The 20,942-nt window shown below is 37.9% G+C and overlaps 1 protein-coding gene and 1 long non-coding RNA gene across 3 annotated transcripts in view; one reads left to right on the top strand and one right to left on the bottom strand.

Moving 5' to 3' along the window:
• LOC143646773 (uncharacterized) overlaps positions 1 to 20,942 on the top strand; it is a 125,839-nt gene that overhangs the window by 73,844 nt on the left and 31,053 nt on the right. The window contains exon 4 of one of the 2 annotated variants that reach the window (XR_013157606.1): positions 12,256 to 12,900. The exons of the other annotated variant lie outside the window; for it this stretch is intronic. This is a non-coding gene — a long non-coding RNA (uncharacterized LOC143646773). Of the gene's footprint in view, positions 1 to 12,255; positions 12,901 to 20,942 lie in introns of those variants that run through there. 2 annotated transcript variants of the gene reach the window in all.
• Positions 882 to 19,091, bottom strand: LOC143646771 (membrane-spanning 4-domains subfamily A member 5-like). Its single transcript, XM_077116113.1, has 5 exons — positions 18,813 to 19,091; positions 16,382 to 16,510; positions 14,832 to 14,888; positions 13,641 to 13,793; positions 882 to 1,028 (listed from the first exon to the last, which is right to left on the bottom strand). The coding sequence occupies exons 1-5, from the start codon at positions 18,963 to 18,965 to the stop codon at positions 924 to 926; spliced, it is 597 nt and encodes a 198-aa protein (XP_076972228.1). The 5' UTR covers positions 18,966 to 19,091; the 3' UTR covers positions 882 to 923.

A 20,942-nucleotide genomic window follows, 5' to 3' on the forward strand; every position in this document is an offset into this window, starting at 1 on the left:
AAATCTCTCCAGATGATCTGAATGTGCAAGCCAAGTTTGGGAACTCCTGAATTAAAGAGATTTGCAAAAATAGAAAGCAATGCCTCCTTCCGTGCTATTTTTATGTTACGGAATATATAATTATTTTAATAAAAATGTTATTTGTGTTAATGGGCAATGAGTCCTCAATAATATTTAAGAAGGTAAAGAGGTTCTGAGATCGAAATGTTCCAGAGATGTTGGTTTAGGGAGTAAGGCCTTGAACTGTGGACCCCGACTGCCTGTTGATACTATGACTCTGCCATGGCGAGTTTTGGTGACCTTGGGTAAAAGACTTGCCCTCTCTGGGCTTCAGCTTCCTTGTCTGTAACATGGGGATAATAATTTGATATTAAATGAGGAACACACACAAAACACTCAGCAGTGTGCCTGGAGCATAGTGACTCCACAAATGTTAGCTTTCCTTATTGTTATTCTTCTAAGTGTTACTAGTGGTTCCTGATACTGGTGACCCTGGAGCATAGATAAAAACTTTGTGAGCCAAGCTACTCTTCCAACCAACTCATCTTTCCATACAACAGTGTAGTAGGAGCCACTGAGTGGAGCTTCTTGGGAAAATAAGTTGGAGGTGTCAAGAACCAGACACGCTAGGTGACTTGTTATCTTTGTTCCCACATCATGCATGTTAGTTGAATGGATGCATGACGGATAGAGCAGATGACACTAAAGCGACCTTGGAAACTGGCAGGACATGCTATCGCAAAAGGGCAGGTTGTGTTTACCAGCCAAATTGTCAATGAACCCACCTCCCTTGAATCACTCTTCTTTGCTCCAAAGAGTTGCCAGCCTTAGGGTTCTATATTCCATTTTGGCTTTTCCTCAAAGCAGAATTCATCTGTACATAATATTATACCACATCTTTATTCTCATAGTGCTGTTCAAGGTCATTGCTCACATTCGCAACGGATTGAGTGGGTTGCCAAAACTGAGAAGGATGAAGAAATGATTAATTCAATAATGGTGAAGGCCATCAACATAATCAAAATTCCCTGTAATAGAAGAAGGAAAACAACGATGAGTCGTGGTGTTAGCACAGTGATTGTTTTCTAGTGACATGGGGCAAGTCTCCCATGTCTCTCTGTATCTGATGTTTACGTAACAAATTAGTGGTGGATCATGAGGATATACAACTATGTTATCATAGGAGAGTGCATTATTTTCTTATTTTCTTAGAGAAAGCCATACAAAGTCATCCATTTCCTAAATTATACGTAGGAAATACTCCACTTCAGAAAAATCCATAAAAAATATTTCAAAATCTTATCTGTTATGTGGCCTGCCGAAGGAGAAAAGCAAGGGGGAAGGTGAAGAAACAGGAGAAAGATAGAAGCAAAAATAGAAAGAAATAGAGGGAAGAAAAAAATTTACAGGTTCAAAAGAAGAACATGCAGAAGAAGTCATTCAAAGAAGCCTAGCCTAATAGTACCGTCTGGTGTTCTTGTGTTAAAATGCAGAGGACCTTTAAAATGTTTTGTGTTTTGGCAACTAAGTATGCACCAAACAGGGATAAGCACTTTGTTAGCACCCAGAGGCTGGATGTAGTAGCACTAAGCCAGTTAAGGTTTATAACCTTCTGAGAATTGTACTTTACATTTAACTTGTGAAGATTAAGATGGCCAGCGTTCTGTTCTATAACCATATTTGTCTACTCTCTCTCTCTATAGTAGATATATCATAGTTGTTTCTTTCGTGTGACTAGATGTTGTCTGCTTCCCAAAGCACCAGTGCCATTTCATATTTCTACTACTGATATAGCTCTTTAATTTGTATCAGTCTAATGAATGTAAATATTAGTTCAGTATTAATTTAAGTGGCATTTCCTGTCTACTAGTGAATTTGAGCAGCATTCATTTGGCCATGAGATTTGCTCTTTTGTAAATTCCTTTCTCATATGCTTTGTCTATTTTTCAGTTGTTTTCTTGACTTTTTATTTTTCTGTTACATGCACATAATAGTATAGAAACATTAAAATTTTGCTGTTATCTGCCTTGCAAACATTTCTCTAGTCCATCTGTATAAATATCTGTGTGTTTATGTTTATGATAAATATCTGTATTTTTCCATATTTTGATTTCAAGATCAAGACATGACACATTTCTATCACCCCAGTAAGTTCTCTTGTGCCCCACCTCCCCACGGTATCCACGGGAAGCCACTCTTCTGATTTTTTTTAACACTATTGATTAAATTTGCTTATTCATTTTTGTATCTGGATTTGTTTGCACAATGTAATGGATTGAAATTCATCCATGTCTTTGCATGTATCAGTTGCCTTTTCTTTTTCTTTTTATTGTTGGCTGGCATTCTATTTGAAAAATCACAGTTTGTTTAGCCATTCTCTTACTGACAGCCCTTGGAGCCAGTTCTAGTTTTCGATTATTATGAATAGAGTTGCTGTAAAAATCCTAGTATGTATGCATATGCATCCATTTCCTTAGAGATGCATACTGCTGACACATAAAATAGGCATATATGTGACTTTATTAAATACTACCAAATAGTTTTCCAAACACTTAACTGTTTGAAACATTTTACACTGCAATCAGAAATTTCTGAGTTCCAGTTGCTTAATATTTCTGCCAACACTTGCTATTGTTCAGTATTTTAATTGAAGTAATTCTAGTGTATGTGTAGTGATAATCTTATTGTGATTTTTATTTGCACATGTTGAGTACATTTTTTTTTTTTTTAACATGAGCAGGCACTGGGAATCGAACCCAGGTCCTCTGGCATGGCAGGCGAGCACTCTTGCCTGCTGAGCCACCGTGGCCCATGTTGAGTACTTTTGTTTATGCTCACTAATCATTTGTATACCATTACTTGTGATGTGCTTGTTGAAGACGTAGCCATTTAAGAGTTTTTGTCTGTTTATTACTGATTTTCAGGAGTGTTTAATGTAAGTTGGATTTGGCTCCTCTGTCAGATGTATGTACTGTAGATATTTTCTCCCACTCTGGGCCTTGCCTTTTCATTTCCTTAATGATGTCTTTGATGAGGAGGTTTTTGCTTATGTATTTTAGTTTTTAAAAAAATACGTTAATTTTAAAAATAATATAGTCCAATGTATTCCTTTTTCTTTGTGGCTAGTTCCTTTTGTGTTCTAAGAAAGCTTTTCCTACCCCAAGGTCATGAGACATTCTCCTATGATTCTTTTCTTTCCTAGAAGCTTCATAGTTTAAGATTTCACATTTAGGTTTACCATTGATTGATTTTTTAATTAAAAAATAGATTTTATTTTGAAGAGCAGTTTTAGTTTGATGAAAAATTGCACAGAAAAGCCATGTCCTTTAATCTTCATTCAGTATTTTTGGATAGAATCTTTTTGACTGTTTCCATGGAGAGATGACCTACCCAACGGTGGGTGGTAACTTTTGATAAGGTGGTTTTTATGGAGTTATATCTCTACCCATTCAAGGTTGAGTTGCTTACTGGAGCTCTTTAAGAGGGAACCATTTTGGAGAAAGCTTTAGTGCCATGAGAGCCCATGCAGCCAGAGACCTTTGGAGATGAAGAAGGAAAACACCCCTGGTAGAGCTTCGTGAAACAAGAAGCCCAGTGAGAAAGCTAGCAGACATCATCCTGTACCCTTGTAGCTGAGAGAGAAACCCCGAACTTCATCGGCCTTTCTTGAGTGAAGGTAACCTTTTACTGGTGCCTTAATTTGGACATTTTCATGGTCTTAGAACTATAAACTTGGAACTTAATAATTCCACTTTTTAAAAGCCATTCTGTTTCTGGTATATTGCATTCTGGCAGCTAGCACATATGGGAAACCTCCTCATTCACATCCTCCATGTTTCCCTATTTTTAACATCTTTCATTAGTATGGAACACTTGTTACAATTGATGAAGCAATATTGATGCATTATTGTTAACTAAATCCCAATGTTTACATTAAAGTTCACTCTTTGTGCTGTGCAGTTCTGTGGATTTTGACAAATGCGTAATGCCATGTATCTACCATTGCAGTATTTGAATTGTTCACTGCTCTAAAAAAATGCCCTGTGCCCCACCTATTTATCTTGCCCCCACCCTCAACCCCTGACATCCACTGTGATTTTTACTTGTAATTTTCATGGTCTTTAATTGCTTTAGTGTTAGTGAAGATAGCTGATAATTGAGAAACGAAACAGAAACCATGATTTGAGAAACAGCTGTGTTATGACTCACAAAATTGAAAAAGTGTTCCAAAACTAGTGTGCAAGACAAATATCTGAGCTTCAGGTTTTAGCATCTGGTTTCTTAGAAGCATGTGCTCAAGATAAGAGGGAAATCACTTTAATGGTAATTCCATGTGAATTCGTGTGTTCCATTCATAATGCCATTGACTGTCCCTGCAACTTCTCCAGCTTGGAGAGTCTAACCAGTTATTGCCTAGACTATCTTACACTGCCTTCAGATGAACTTATGACTCACTCCAGCTGCTGAAACTGTGTATGAACCCTTCTTATTTCCCCCTTTTGACACTGAGTCTCTCCCTTGCTTAGCAAGAATAACACAGTTTTTTATTGTCATAGATTTTCATGGTGGCCTTTGAATGGGTGCTCTTTGACAGTCATAGAGATCCTAGTGAGGTCTCTTCAAGACTCTTCACAATAGAAGTCCTAGTCCTTAGATTCACTTATTTCCTATTCTACTGAAGCCTTTGAGCCTTCTCATTAGCAGCTTGCACAGCTGTTGATAAGTCTAACAATTTTCATTGAACTTTCCAAGCAGGGCTTATTTTGTTTGTCTTATGAACCAAGTCTCTGGGACTTTTAAATTATCTGCTCAGGTTGGTACTGGTTTTTTTTTCTTTTTTCCTCCATGAAGATCTTCCATAGCTTTCCCACTTACCATGCTGTCTTTCTGTCTGTCTTTTGTCTATATTGTGTATATCCATGAGAATAACTTCATACGGGAGAAATCAAATATAGATTTTATCACTTTGCCGCCTTAGTCAGTTACAAAGACTAATGAGTAAAAAGCCTTTTTAGTGTAATATCCTTTCTAGGACAAACTTGTCTTGGGTCAATCATGAGAACCTTATAAGAACTTTCTTCAATCTTGTTTGTATATAAGAAATTGGCTTTAGGAGAGATTTTCTCTGTCACACGTTGACCCTTCATGGGTGGCTGCCTCTGTCAACAGGCAGGGGTGGATTTTCAAAGTCCTCACTATCTCTAATATCATTTTACTTCGAGGTTAGTAATTCTAAATTCTGATAAATTAATTCTGGTAAATTAATTTTGTTATATTTTAGTACAGGATTTGACTACTCCACTCTGATAATCCTAATTTATATCATAAATCCATCAATGTTTTCCCCTAGCAGGTATGGACAACCTTTCCTTGCCAGTCATCTAATCATTATTTATGATCTCAGAGAGGAGATGGGTTATTTTGGAAACATTATCTGAGAAAGACTATATTTGAGCCTTGTTTGTAAAGATTTTATTAAAACCACTACCCAAACCAAGAATACATACCCATTACAGAACTTAAGCTATAGTACTCTAGAAACTATTCAGAAGCATGTAGTCCAAAAGATTGGACAGTTGATGGACAGCTAGTTCAGGTTCCTCAGAATTAGCAACGAGGCTAGTTCTACTCAAAACTTTTCTAACAAGGCTACCCTCTTCCAAGATGCTAAATGTCATTGATTGTCATGTACTTATCCTCTTGGCTATTTTCTCTCCTATCTGCTAGTCTAAGATTCTAGATTACTGATAGATAACCCTACTAACAGAATACTACCAACACACTCTTTCTTAACAATCAGTATTGTCATATTCCTTCATTCTTTCATGCTGAGAATTAGGGACAATAAAATTCCTGGAAAGATGCTGTGCTAGTTTGCTAGCTGTTGGGATGTGATATACCAGAACTGGAGTGGCCTTTTAAAAAGGGAATTTATTAAGTTGCAAGTTTATAGTTCTAAGGCCATGAAAATGTCCACATTGAGGCAATTCTATAAAAATGTCCGAATTAAGGCATCCAGGGAAAAATACCTTGGAAGGCCGATAATGTTTTGGGATTTCTCTCTCAGCTGAAAAGGCACATGGCAACATCTGCTAGCTTTCTCTCCAGGCTTCCCTGGGGCTCTGTCTGTTCTGTTGGCTCTGAGGCTTTTTCCAAAATGGTTCTCTCTTAAAGGGCCCCAGTAAGCAGCCCCACCTTGAATGGGTAGAGGCACGTCTCCATGGAAACCACCTAATTAACAGTTACCACCCACATGTGGTACCACCACATGGGCCATAGCTCCATGGAAATAATAAAAAAGATTCCACCCAGAAATATTGGATAAGGATTAAAGGATATGGCTTTTCTGGGATTCATAATAGCTTCAAACTGGCACAGATGCCAACTACAGAAACTAATTCAAACAGAAAATAGAGACTCTGAATAGGCCTATAACAGGCCTATAACAAATAATTTTCAAACTTCCTACAAAGAAAAGCCCAGGCCCAGATGGTTTCACTCATGAATTCTACCAAACACTATAAAGCTGATTTAATTTCCTAGATGCTAAAATAAATACCATAGCATGGGTTCGCTTAACAACGGGAATTGATTGTCTTATGATTTCAGAGGATTATTTCCTCCTAGGGTCAGTATCTTGGTATCTTCTGACTGCCATGGTTTGAAGCTGTTACATATCCTAGAAAATCATGTTCTTAAAGCTAATCCATTCCCAGGGGTATGGATGCATTGTAAATAGGATCATTTTGGTGAGTAGGATCTCAACTTAAGATTGACCAACCTCATTCAGGGTGGGTCTTAATTTTTTTACTGGCGTCCTTTATAAGAGAATGAAATTCAGTCAAAGAGAGAAAAAGCCACAGAAGCTGCGAGAGAAAGTCTCAGAAGCCAGAAGCTGAAAGCAAAGAAACCAGAAGAGAAGGGAGAGACCAGCAGATGCCTCTGTGTGCCTTGCTAGGTGACAGAGGAGTCCAGGATTGCTGGCAGGTGGACTTAAGGGAGAAAGCCTCATCTGATGATGCCTTGATATGGACTTTCTCACAATTTCGGGACTGTAAGCTTGTAAGCTAATGAATCCTCATTGTTAAAAGGTAGCTCATTTGTGTTATATTGCATTTTGGCAGCCTGGCAGACTAGAATAGACTGGTCAGCAATCTTTGGGGTTTGGGGGCTTTTCTGTTCCATGGCGATGCACGTGATGGCGCCTTCTCCTTCCTCTTTTGGGTACCCGTAACTTGCAGCTTTTGGCTGTTGCCCTTACTTCTCTTTCTGTGCCTAGTTTCCTTTGCTTATAAGGATTTCAGCCGTATTGAACTAAGTCTCACCTTCATTCAGTTTGGGTACACCTTACCTAGTAACACCTTCCAAGTTCCTGTTTAGAAATGGTTCACACACCACAGGACCATGGGACCTAAACATGCCTTTTGTGGGGTACATGATTCATTCCCAGCAAATACTTAATACCAATACTTCACAAAATATTCCAAAATATAGAAGAGGAGGGAATTCTTCCCTCAAATTCTATAAGACCAGTATTAACCTGATACCAAAGCCAGAAAAGGACATCACAAAAAATCACAACTTTAGAGCAATATTCCTGATAGAGATGCAAAAATCCAGAGTAAAGTACTAGTAAATGGAATCCAGCAACATATGAAAAGGATTATATACCAGGATGAAGTGGTATTTATCCCAGGAATGCAAGATTTATTTAATATCCAAAAAATGGTCAATCAATGTAATATAACCTATCAGTGAAGGACAAGGATCACAGAAGATGCAGAAAAAGCATTTGACAAAATCCAACACCTTTCATGACAAAAATACTCAACAAACCAGGAACAGAAGGGACTTCCTCAACCTGATAAAGTCCATCTAAGAAAAATCCATAGCTAACATTATATTTAGTGGTGAAAGATTAGATGCTTTCTCTCTAGGTTCTGGACCAAAATAAGGAACTCAGCTGCTAGCACTTTGATTCCACATTAAATGGATGCTCGAGCCATGGCAAATAAGCAAGAAAAAGAAACAAAAACATGCAGATTGCAAAGGAAGAAGAAAAGCCATCTCTGTTTGTAGATAACAGGATGTTATGTACAGAAAATCCTTTAAAATCCTCTAAAGATGATTAAAACAAATAAAAAATGAAATTAAAAAAATAATTCCATTTATAATAGCATCAAAACTATAAAATACTAAGGTATAAATTTAACAGAAAAGTGCAAGGCTTGCATACTGAATACTCCAAACCTTGTTGAAAGCAATTAAAGAAGAACTTAATAAATAGAAAGGCATTCCAGGCTCATGGAGCAGAAAAGTCAGTATTTTTAAGATGGCAATATTCCTCATCTACTGCTGATTCAATGTAATCCTTATCAAAATTGCAGCTGTTTTTTTTCTGTAGAACTTGATAGGCTGTGTCTAAAACTCATATAGAAATTCAGGGGTGCACTCTAGCTAATATAACTCTGAAAAGAAGAACAAAGGTGGAGTGTTTGCGCTTCTCATTTTCAAAACTTATTACAAAGTTAAAATAATGAAGGCAGAGTGGTTCTTCCGCAAAAAGATATACCTACAGATTAATGAAATAGAGTTGAGAGTCCAGAGAATTAAAAAAAAAACTTTCATATTTCAGTGATTTTACTTTTGTCAAGGTTACCAAGGAAATAAAAGAGGTAAAAATAGTCTTTACAACAAATGGTGTAGAGGAAACTGCATATGTACATAGAAAGAATGAAATTGGACCCTTTCCTCATGCCATACATAAAAATAATGTCAAAATGGATCATATACCTAAATGTAAGAGCCCACACAACAGAACTCTTAGAAGAGATCATAGGAATAAATGTTTATGACCTTTGACTAGGTTTCTTAGATACAATACCAAAAACACAAGCAACAAAAAGAAAAAAATGAATAAATTGGAGTTCATCAAAATTAAGAACTTTTGTGTTGCAGAGTGAACTTTAATGTGTGCACATTAGACAAAAAAAATCTTTTAAGTGATTGGGGGATCCCTGAATGGAAAGCAGACTGTGACAAAAGCATCTAAATATATTGCACATGCATGAAATATCATCACTGAAAAGAATTGGGAGGAAAAGATGCTTACTTAAGTTTCTCTGGAAATTAATTGTGAAGACTAAATGCGAAGGAAACTGTTCAAAAGCATTGCCCCCAGTTTATAAAATTATTTCCCACGGAGGTATCATTTAAGAATTACAAAACCACTATATGAAACACTATATATTCTGTAGCTGAAAAAAATAAGTGGTTGGAGGATGGTAGGAAGCCAGGTTTCTCACTATTGGAGTAGGAGTTTATGGATAGACAATGGGGGCGCCTAAAAAAATCCATTTGGTAATGGTTTCGTGGTAGAGACCTCATTATCAATTCATGTTCAGCCTAATGTGGATACTGAAAGATAAATAGAGAAATTTATATATCCATGGGTCAGTGTGTGCACATACATCTCCCTACTCTGCCAGCTGAATGGGCCTGGAAGCATTGATACCCTAGTAACAACAAAACATACCTAGAACTCAAATCTTGGTTTCTGTTATGGATTGACTTGTGTCCCCAAAAGATATAGTGATGTCTTAACCCCTCTGAATGTGATCTTATTTGGAAATAGGGATATTTTTAGTTGGAACTTGTTAAGTTAAAATGAAGTCATACTGGAGGAGGTGGACTCTAATTCCAAAATGAATGGTGTCCTTATAAGAAAGGGACAAGAGACAGGGGCAGAGAGAAAAGATAGCCATGTAGCAACAGAGGTGAAGATTGAGGTGCTGCTGCTACAAGCCAAGGAATGCAAAGCTTGCCAGCAAACTAACAGAAGCAAGGCAAAGCCAAGGAAGAATTCTTCCCTGCAGGTTTCAGAGGAAGCATGGCCCTGCTGACACCTTGATTTCAGACTTCTAGCCTCCAGAACTGTGTGACAACAAATTTATGTTGTTGTAAGCCACCCAGTTGGTGGTACTTTGTTATGTCAGCCCTAGGAAACTAAGGCAGCTTCTAATACCACTCTCTAACAGAAGGAACCAGGGCTCCTTTGAGAAATATAGATTCTAGACCTGGGCTAGGCATGTATAAGACAAGCCTGAAACATCTTGTAGTGCCAGGAAGTAAGGAAGTGCTCAAGAAATAAATAAAATTCTACCACAATAGGTTTTGAAACCAACTGAAAGAGATCCCAATGGCCAAACTTCAAGAATTTAAGCAACATGATATATGAAACAGCATTGCATTATAACCCAGAGATAAAACAAACACCCATAAATACATATTAATTTAAAAAGTGATTGAATAAATACATGAAAAAATGGGAAAGAATAAACAAATCTCCTATTTACAAGAATTCCAAATAATTTACGTAGATTCTTTGCTGTTAAGAATTGGAGCCTGAGTTGATTGCACTGAGTGACCGTGACATTTTTCTGAAGTTACCATTGTGGAAAGGGTAGTTTTGTACCCATATGTATTCAGTTTATGAAAATCCTTCAAGCTGTACACTTATTCTTTAATTAAAAAAAGTTTTAAAAATATGTCCAATACTTCATTATTGTCTAATCTGTCTTATCCTGTCAAAGCCCTCACACAGATTCTTGTAGGGAAAAAACGATGATCACACAAACTGAGTTTATCTAAGTATCTGACTCTTGAGTCTCACTAGTGTCTCAAAAAGGTAAATTTAGAAGGAATTTGCAGGAGTTTTAAGGACAGGATTAGTCATAGGGTGGATTTAGGGCAGAAGTTAGTGATACAGATAAGTATAGGTCAGATTTTGTAAATTAAGTTATCTTTAGAATACGTTAGTCTGTGAAGTATTATCTGGGTCCGAGTTAGCAACATGAAAATAGTTAGGCTTTAGTTTGTCTTGCATATAAGAATAAACCAATACCCTGAAAGCCCACCCCATACTTCCTTCCAAGATGACCATTATTCCATTTCCCTATTTTTTAAAAGGTATTCTGCCTTTTTTCTCTGGTTGCTTTAAACTTTGTCTTTTGTTTTCTACATTTTCTTCATAATATGCCTAGGTGTTTGGGATTCACTGGACATCATAGATATGTAGGCTAATGGCTTTCATTGGTTCTGAAAAGTTCTCATTTCCTCTTTCTCATTCACCCTCTTCTATAACTCTAATCAAGTTCATATTTCATCTCTTATCTTTTCTGTCTTCCATTTATCCATGAAATATATTTTTATCCAGTGTGCAGTATCAAATAGGATATCAAAATGCATAGTCCATATTTGTTTTTTTTACAAATCTGCTATTTCACTTTTTATGATTTCCTATTCCCTGCAGCTATTTTAAAATTTATTGTTTATTTCCTAAAACATACTAAAACATCAATGTTTTAAAATCTCTTCTGATTTTTCTAGTATCTGAAGTCTATTTATGGTTTGTTTCTCCTGTATTTTGACTTATTTACCCACATTATTTTATTTTTCTGGGCCTTGTTTTGGTGTTAATAATATTCAGTGGAAAACTTGGTAGGAGTTTCTTGAGACCATTGGATGCACCCCCATCCCCCATATATTCTTTGGTTTTGCTTGTGTGAAGTGCTAGGTGCACCAAAGATCAAAACCAAATAGAGTTGTTTTTATTTTTTTTATTTTTGCATGGGCAGGCACTGGGAAACGAACCTGGGTCTCAGCATGGCAGGTGAGAGCTCTGCCTGCTGAGCCACCGTGGCCCGCCCCCAGATAGAGATTTGAGCATTCTTGGCTCATGCGGTTTGTGCCTACCAATGGGTCACATCCAGGTATGGGGAGGTGGGGAGGAATTTCCCAGGTTGGGGATGGAAGTCTGGTCTATAACCAGAATTTCTCAAGGAGTTTTCTTTCTTTTTTTGTTCAGCAAGCCTTCTGTGCTATTGGAGACCAGGGTACTTAATCTTTTTTGAAGAATATTCCAGGCTACTAAGGACCGAATTAAGTGGAGAAGGTCTGTTCTGAAGGTTTCCTACCTTGAATGGTCCATAGGCTTCTGTCTCTTTTACCCTTCATGGGCAGGAAAACCAGATTCCAAATCGGCAACATTGGCATATGTCCTGAGGCAAAAGCAGTTCTTTGGCATTCTATTCACAGATATCAGGTTGTAAGCTTTCATCCAAAAACTAATCAAAGAACACTCTTTATTTTACTGTTCTTTAATGCATTTATGGTGTTTTTTGTTTTTTGTTTTTTTATCTCTCTCTATAATTTATTTATGTTTTATCCTTATTTTGTTTTTATTCATCTGTCCAGACCCTGGTTAAAAGGAGCATCAGACACAAGGTTTTCAGGATCACATGGTCACATTATAAAAGTGATAGAGTTATACAGTCCTCTTCAAGAATCAAGGCTACTGGAACACAACAGTGTCAGGTATCTCCCTCCAGCCATTTTTATAAACTAAAAATGAATATCTGTATAATGCATAAGAATAACCTCCAGGATAACCTCTTCACTCTGAAATTCTCAGCCACTGAAACTTTATCTCATCTTAATTCTGTCTTCCCCATTTTGGTCAAGAAAGCTTTATCATTCCCATGATGTTGAGTTTGAGTCCCATGTGGCCAGGGAGATCTACACCCCTTGGAGTCATGTCCCACATAGGGGGGAGGGCAGTGAGTTCACCTACCAAATTGGCTTAGAGAGAGAGGCCATATCTGAACAACCAAAGAGTTTCTCTGGGGCTGACTCAGGCATAATTATCAGTAGGCTTAGCTTCTCCTTTGCAGGTGTAAACTTCATAAGGGTAAGCCCCAAGACTGAGGGCTCAGCCAGTTGCATGGGTTGTCTCCACTGCTTGTGAGATTTTTATTTTTATTTATTTTTTAAATGCATGGTCTGGGAATCAAACTCTCGTCTCCTGCATGGAAGGTGAGCATTCTACCACTGAACCACCCATGCACCCTTTGTTTTTAATGTAGTATTTTTCTTTGTGTTCAGAGGGAGAATTGACGCAAATAGCCTAGTTTACCATTATTAGAACCAATTTCTGCTCTTTGCTTCGCTCCTGCTTTCTGTGGTTCTGGTGCTTCCAAGTGCTCAGCCATCCCTGGAGTGTGTAATGCAGAATATCATACTTCTTTTGGGACCCTCTTTTCCTTAGATGCTTAGCTTTCAGCTTCCTCATCTTTGCTTTCTGTCTTCCAACAATTCTTGATGAGTCTTGACCACATTTTCTCTCCTTGTGGATTTATACCTTTTGTATTCCTTCAGTCTAATTTTGGTGGTGTTTGGAAAGAGCAGAAATAAATGCCTGATTTCAATCCATTAGGCTTTATTAGAAGACCAGCCTACTTATTAAGAACAAAGCTACAACCATAAAAAAACTCCATTCATGATTCAGGTTACATCTAGGATTTTGACCCGCTGCTTCTATAACAGCATTTTTCCTTTAGCATATCACTTTCTCTTTCATTAGATACTCATTTGTGTACACGCTTTATCTTTTCTGCTCACCTGTGGCTTCCTAAAGGTGGGGGTGATAGTGCGTTTCTATTTCTATTCTACAGTACCTGGTATAATGCCTACCAAACATTATGGGTTCAGTAAATGTTTCTACAGCATGGTGTGGATTGAGTGCTAATAAACCTTTTTGATTAAACCCATCACTCCTCACCCTAGAGATGCAACATACTTACAAAGAATAGGGTGGTAATACCGTGACACTCACTGGCTCCTTCAGAAAAACCACAGAGATAGTGCCGATCTAGAATGAAGCCAAACGAGAGGAGAACGATGCCAGCTATTGCCCCCAGTGCACTGAGAGTATTCATTATTCGGCTCGTGAGCATCTGAAGAAGAACTGTGCGTTAGATAAAGCAGAGGGGCTGGGAGACTGGAAAACACTTCAGTTACAGCATCGCCAATGCCATGAGATGGCTGTTTGGTCTTCTGTGAGTCGCTTTGCCTCTTTGGGCTTCAGGTACCTCATCCTTAGAGTGGGGGGATCCTCTGAACTTTTAATAACTCCTCCATCCCTGCATTCTGTGCCTAAGTTAACTCCCATGTAGGGAGGTGCTGAGATAGTTGGCAGGAAGGGGTGCGCAAAGGATAAAAGAGATACTTAGAGTTACAGGGATTGTATTTTGCATTTTGATGCTTTAGCAAAAACCATGACTTATTTGTATTTCTGTTTTGTTTTGAGACCCTTGTGTTTAAACGTGGCATTTACCTGCAAATTTTATTTCTTCCTGGAACTGCTCATAGGAGATGCCCTTTGCTAAAATTTGGCTTTGATTTATTAATTAGTATCTCCAGTCTTGGATTCTTTGATAAAAGTACACTTGTTCTACATATAATTTTATCTATAAATTACAACTTCACATGCATGAGCACCTTACTCTTCAGGGTATGTTTATGGTTTAGTCATGTTGTTTAGGTTTAATCAGGATGTTTATGCTTTAATCGGGGTGGCTACACCCTGTGCCTTTCATATGAGTCAAGCTGGTGCTTGTTAAGGTGCTTGGGTGCAGTAGGCACCAAAAATACTTCTAGAAAAAATGAATGTGAGTCACTGATAGGATTAGTTGAGGCCTGCTCTACCCCTAATTGGCTGAAGAACTTGGACAGATCATTTAACTATTCTATGCCTCAGTGTCTTCATTTATAAAATAAAAATTCAACTGAATAAACTAGAAAACTCTATTTGGACACCAATGTGTTTTATGATCTTATGAAATAAATGAAGCAAATGCTATTGATTGGGGACTTGTGTGAACTTGGCAGTTTGTGGAACTATGATAGCCTAAGGATCTTCCAAATTCCTTTTAAAGGCTAGAACAAATTATTTCAAAATCATAAGCTTTTAGGAAAGTGGAAATATAACTTACCAGAGTTCTTGTGGTTTTTCTTTTCATTCCAATTAGGAAAGCTCCAGAATTAATGAACTGAGAAAAAGAACCAACATCTTAATGACTGACATGTTTAACAGAAAGAGTTCTCACAGAGTGGACCTCTACTCATTTCTCTTACATGCCCTGCTCACCAGTTCGCACCATCCCCAGGACAGCATGAAGAGTCAAGATACCTTGTGTAACAAATGAATTGTGGACAAAACACTGGACTGGAAATTTGTTTTGGCCTTAACTATTTGTTTTGAGCATGAGAAATCTTTTATTTTTACCTTACTAGGTTTGAGTTTTATCATCCATCCTCCGTTTATAGTCACTGTGCACTCATGTTTGATTGATATCATTGTGCACTCATATTTGATTGCATTCATGTTTGATTGACACTCTGAGTCAAATCAGTTTACAGCCAATTTGACTGAATTCCATCATCCCTATTAAAAAACATCCTTCATACCCATTTTCAATCCAGTGCATTCTCTTGGATGGGAAAATTCGATGGAGTTGAAGCTAATATGTGAGTATTCTGCAAAATGCTGGGAATTTTCATGCAGGTGAGACTTAGGTGGTAGCGTCATTGTCTAGAGGAAACTTCGAATCTGATTACAGTTCATCCATGTTTAAATTGCTAGTCCCTTAGCCTGGTGTCTGAGGTCCCATTTTTCCAGCCTCATCTGTCCACTCTCCTCCCATACCTTCACTCTTTGTCCTATGTTTCTCCCATGACATGCAACGAGACATCCTTGCTCCTTCCACCCTTTCCCCATTCCCTTCCTCTGTATGCCTCCTCATTGGATTCACCACTCATTCTTTAAAGCTCAGTGAAGCTGAAAATGTCTTTAGGAAATCTCCCTCCATTTTGATAGGTGCGTTACCTGTCAAGGCAGCCTGTGAGTCCTCTGTTACCACACACCACATCTTATTGTAATTTTCTGACTCTACTCAACTGAGGCTTGGAAGCCAAGGACTGTCTTTTTTTCTGAATTTTTTCTACCCTGTCCATTCTTTGGCACTAAATTAGGTGCTAAATTAATGTTTATTGAATGGAATTAAATGTGATTTTACATTTCTGGTTATGGAGATGAATGCACTCAAAGACACATCAAAGAACAAATTGCTCCTTTTTCTGTGCTTAAAGAAGAGCTTTCCGCACCTCTGTGATATCATTTATCACACTGCCTTGAAATGATCTAAGTGCCCTTTTCTCTTTGAAGGAAGGGTGCATGTATTATTAACCTTGAATCCTCATTGTCTTGCTCTAAATATTTGGTTCAAAATTGATTGAATGAATTAACAAAATAAGATGACTTCAGGATCTGAAGGAATACATAACTAATGATGGAATATCAGTAACTCTGATGAATCAGTTCAGGAACAATTTCAACGAGGGTATTTTTATTTATTTATTTTATACTTTTCAAAGGTATCATACAGATATCCTGATCTATCACCCAAACCCAGGTTATTTTATAACTATTCCTTAATACCCTCATTGGCATGGCTTTAATTTGGACTCACTTGACTATACTCACCAAAACAGCGCTCCAGAATGGATATCCAGAAATGAATATAAAGGGAAACCGTGGATATGGTGGTACAAGGGTGAAAAGTAAAACAACTCCAAAAGAAAAGTTCATCAGTCCAAAGATGATTTGGGTAGTCTGTAGAGAAAAGGTCATGGTAAGGAAAGAGAAAAGCTTTGTATTCCCTTTTGTGTATATCTCCTTTGGGTTAGAAGGATTTGGCAACCTCATTCTTTAGTGGATCAAGGGAAGGTAGGCGAAGCCCCTTTGTGATCTTCCCTGGTATTTTCATAACCCCTCTATTTGGTATTTGATAATAGATAAAAGATCTAAATCAGTGCTCCATGAACTGGCAACATCAGCATCACCTGGGAGTTAAACAAGCAAAGCATCAGGCCCTGTCCCATAATTGCTGCATAGAATCTCCAGATGGGACTGAGAAATCGTGTCTTAATAAGCTCTCCAAGGGATTCCTATGAATGCTATGTTTGTAAAGCACTGAATTCTGAATCACCTTATCAGCTTGGCCTCCAGCACTATCAGAAAATTCTGTGGGAGTTGACCAATACTCTGATGTGGAGATGTTGTCAATCTCCTGGGCACAGATCACTTCCCACTGTTTATATTTATTTTTTTCTTCCTGGTCCATACTGCAATACCAAGCAGTGGTTTGATAAAATGGTAGGGAGAATTGATGAGAATTACATAAAGAATGGAAAGGATAAAATGTATGTCTTAGTCCTTTGCCCTCTTATTCTCAATCCACCTTCTCAGTCTGATTTACTCTCATTTACTCCTATAGCAACCGATACCTTTAAGTAGAAGAATCTTAAATGTTAACTTTTCCTCAACTCCAGACACATGTTTCTAGCTCTTGTCAAACACTCTCTCTTGAATGTCCCACTAATACTTCATATTCGACCCAAAATCAAGTTCAGTTTTCTCCCTTTAACCTGATTTTCCTTCTGCCTTCTTTTTCTGGCACCATCATCTTTTTGGGCTTGACATGGTAGGCCATCTTCAGTTCCACTAATGCATTTCTCAACAATTAAAAATTAGGCAAGTAAGCCCTCGATTGTAAGGCTGGTCCTTACGAGACTTATTTCTGTAACGGTGAAGCTAAAGCCTATCTATAAACATACCTGAGAGTCACCCCAGAGAACCTCTTTTTGATGGTCAAATGGGCCCTCTCTCTCTCTCTCTCTAGGTCAAATCCTGTAAATAAACTCATTACCTTCTCCCCTCCATGGCACATGACTCTCAGGAATGAGCCTGGCCCTGGCATCATGGGATTGAGAATGCCTTCTTGGGCAAAAGGGAGAAAAGAAATATGACAAATTAAGGTTTCAGTGGCTAAGAGATTTCAAAGAGTCAAGAGGTCATTCTGGAGGTTATTCTTATACAAAGTTCAGCCTGAAATTACAAATTGCCATGGTATGCCAAGCCCCAGCCAACAGTATTCCTGAAAACCCAGGGGTATATCTAAAACTCTATAAAAGTTTTACTTACTAAGTTTATTAATTCAGACCCTTAAAACCTCCAAATTGTTCCTATGCCAATGAATATTTGTTAAAATGATTTGAACTGTTTAGCAGAAGTTTCGATTTCATTATATTTGACCAAATGCTGAAGCAGTTTAGATTAGTGGCTCTCTTCTGCATATCATTGGGCTATATTTCTCTACTTCTCTAATTTTTACTAAAAAAACATTAATTTCTTTCTATTTTCTGTTCTTAGAGGCTGCGGCTTGAAAGGACAACATTTTTTAAGATATAGACAAACATACCTGAACCCCCACATTGTATGCAAGAAGTATTGCTAAATAAAAGATAATCAATGAATAGTTACAGAATGGATGGTTGGATGAATGGAGAGATGAGCAGTTATAGTGTTAAAATGATTTTCTGCAAAAGCCCTATATATAAAATATCATGTCTGTTGCTAGATTGTAAATTCTGACCTTTGAATGGGGAAATAAAAAATTCAAATTAGGAAAGTATAGAATACAATAACCCTGGGTAGGCCATCCGATATATTGAATTCTACTTGGTTTTCTTTCTTTCTTTCCTTTTTACTCTATGAACTTGAATGGAAAAATATCATGGGTAGTCAGTTGCGAATTTTTTTTTTTTTTTTACCTCCACTGTGACCTTCAAAAGCCCAGGAATCTTAGCTTATTCATCTTGTATTTCTCTGAATTGAATGGAAATAAAAGTTGGAATTGGTTTCTACCTTAAAACAAAACATGAGGGTGGGCCACGGTGGCTCAGCAGGCAAGAATGCTTGCCTGCCATGCCAGAGGACCCGGGTTCGATTCCCAGTGCCTGACCGTGTTAAAAAAAAAAACCATGTGCCACCAGATATTTTTCCCTATCCTTTCTGTTCCCACCCTCCCACTCCTACCCTGCATAGAGTATGCATAGGGACAGGTCTTACTTACCCCTAAGGTTTTCTGTCTTTTAGCAACATATGTTGGCAATGGGATTTGAGAAGGATTGGCCGTGGCTTTTAGGTCCGTTTGCTGAAATTTGGGTACAGCGACCTCTGGAGGAAACACCAGAAACAAGGGGCTGTGGGTAGTTTTTGAATCCATGATTGTATAGTTGACATTGAAAGAAAATAATTTAGCTGGTATTTCAACCTAGATCATGTTCTTTCTGTACCAGGCTGCCTGGAGTACTAGCATTGTTTTGTGTTGTCTTAGAATTATGGAACCACAGAGTCATAGAGTTATGGAATCTCAGGACTGGCTGAGATCCCAAGGGTAGGGGGTAAAAGCCCAGGATGAGTCAGAGGATCTCAGAAACTCACTGTGTTGTCTTGAGCAAGTTGCTTCCCTCTTCTTGGTTTTGGCCTCCTCATATGTACAAAGACCAGTTTGGTCTCATGATCTATAAAGATATTTTAGTTCCCCAATACATTAGTATGTGCAGGCACTTATTCCAGCTCTCTAGCTTTAGAGGGACCAAATCTCGCAGACCACAGACTTAATTACCCCCTTCCTAAATTAAACACAGGGTCTGTTCAACCTGGGGCTTTGGTTTTTTGCCATCTAAATTTCTTTAGCTTTAGCTGTGTAACAAACCACCCCATAACTTGATGGCTTCCAACAGTCACCACTTGACTTTGCTCACAATTCTGTGGGTAATATGTGTGGGTCTTCTGGTCTCATCCAATTTTGCCATCATCTGCCAGACTGTCTTGTGTATTTGTGGTCAGTTGGTAGAGTGGATGGGGCTAGATGCCACATATCTGGCAGTTGGTAGACCCTTGGTTCTCTCCCACTCACAAACACTTTTCAAATCTTGCTTGAGTCATGTGTGCTAATGTTCTATTAGTTTAAGCAAGTTGCATGGCCAATCCAGATTCAAGGGGTAGAGAAACAAACTCCATATTTTCATGAGCGGACCCAGACTGTCGCATTACAAGGACATGGATTAAGGAGGGGAAGAATTTGTGTCCACTTCTATACTCTACATTGTCTTCTTCTGATGTTTCTTACTGAGATCAGGTTTTCCTAAATTAAACATCCTTATCTATTAACCTTTTAGCCACTTGCCAGTTAAAACATTTTAAAAGACCATGCCCCACCTTCCAACCCTTTCTCTTCTCTGTACTTACCCTTTTGCATTCTACTTCCTTTCCATGGGCTCAAAATCCTAAAGAAATTCATCCGTCATGAAACTCTTCTTATGTTGAGTTTTGGTTCCCTTTATTATTCTCTCAGTTAAGCAAACTCTATTCTAATATACTTTCTTCATAATTTCTTCGTAATATAGCATTTCACCTTCATAACTCATGTTTTAGCCTCCTCCTCAAAAATTTTACGGTTTCTCTAAGCTTAAAGAGTAGAATGATGTTCTAATAGCCATCTGGTAAATGGTGGAAAGATAACTTTAATTTTTATGCTTTAATTCATGCAAGCTAACTCTGTGATGATAGTGGATGACTCTGTTTTGGAGTATAAATCCTAAGACTTTGCTAAGTTATATATTAACTTACATATTCATGAAAACATTGCATTTCCCATCCAAAAAAACAGGAATGATACTTTGTCTTGCTTTATGTTTGCTTATTTCCAAACCACTTCATTTTTTTTTTACCAGCTAAATGTCTTAGGTATTTCTATGAGCTTAACCATAAGAATAATGCAAATGTCACACTGAGTCAGTCCAGGGTAAAAAATGGTTATTTTACCCCATTTCCCCATCAAAGTGACTGTGGAACTCCATGGTCAGGCTTCTAAAGCCCCTGAGCCCATTCATAACGGGTGAAATCTATCTGTGCACTACTTCTCTTTCTTCCCATACCCTTAGATTTCTTTTTATTTTCCAATCTGCCTAAACCTATTTTCACTTAGGAATTACTCTAACCTCAATGCGGTCTACATAATAATATACAATCTCCCCGTCTTCTTGAATGCTCGCAAACCAATAACATTACCTCTTTGCATTTGAAGCATCTTATTCTAGCTATTCCAGGGAAGCTATGATTATTCAACGATCAGACAAAGTTCACTGATCTATAGTCAATAGCAGTAGGCATCTCCTTCCTCCCCGTTAACAAAGCA

This window comes from Tamandua tetradactyla, chromosome 9 (assembly GCF_023851605.1).
Source record: "Tamandua tetradactyla isolate mTamTet1 chromosome 9, mTamTet1.pri, whole genome shotgun sequence".
NCBI lineage: Eukaryota > Metazoa > Chordata > Mammalia > Pilosa > Myrmecophagidae > Tamandua > Tamandua tetradactyla.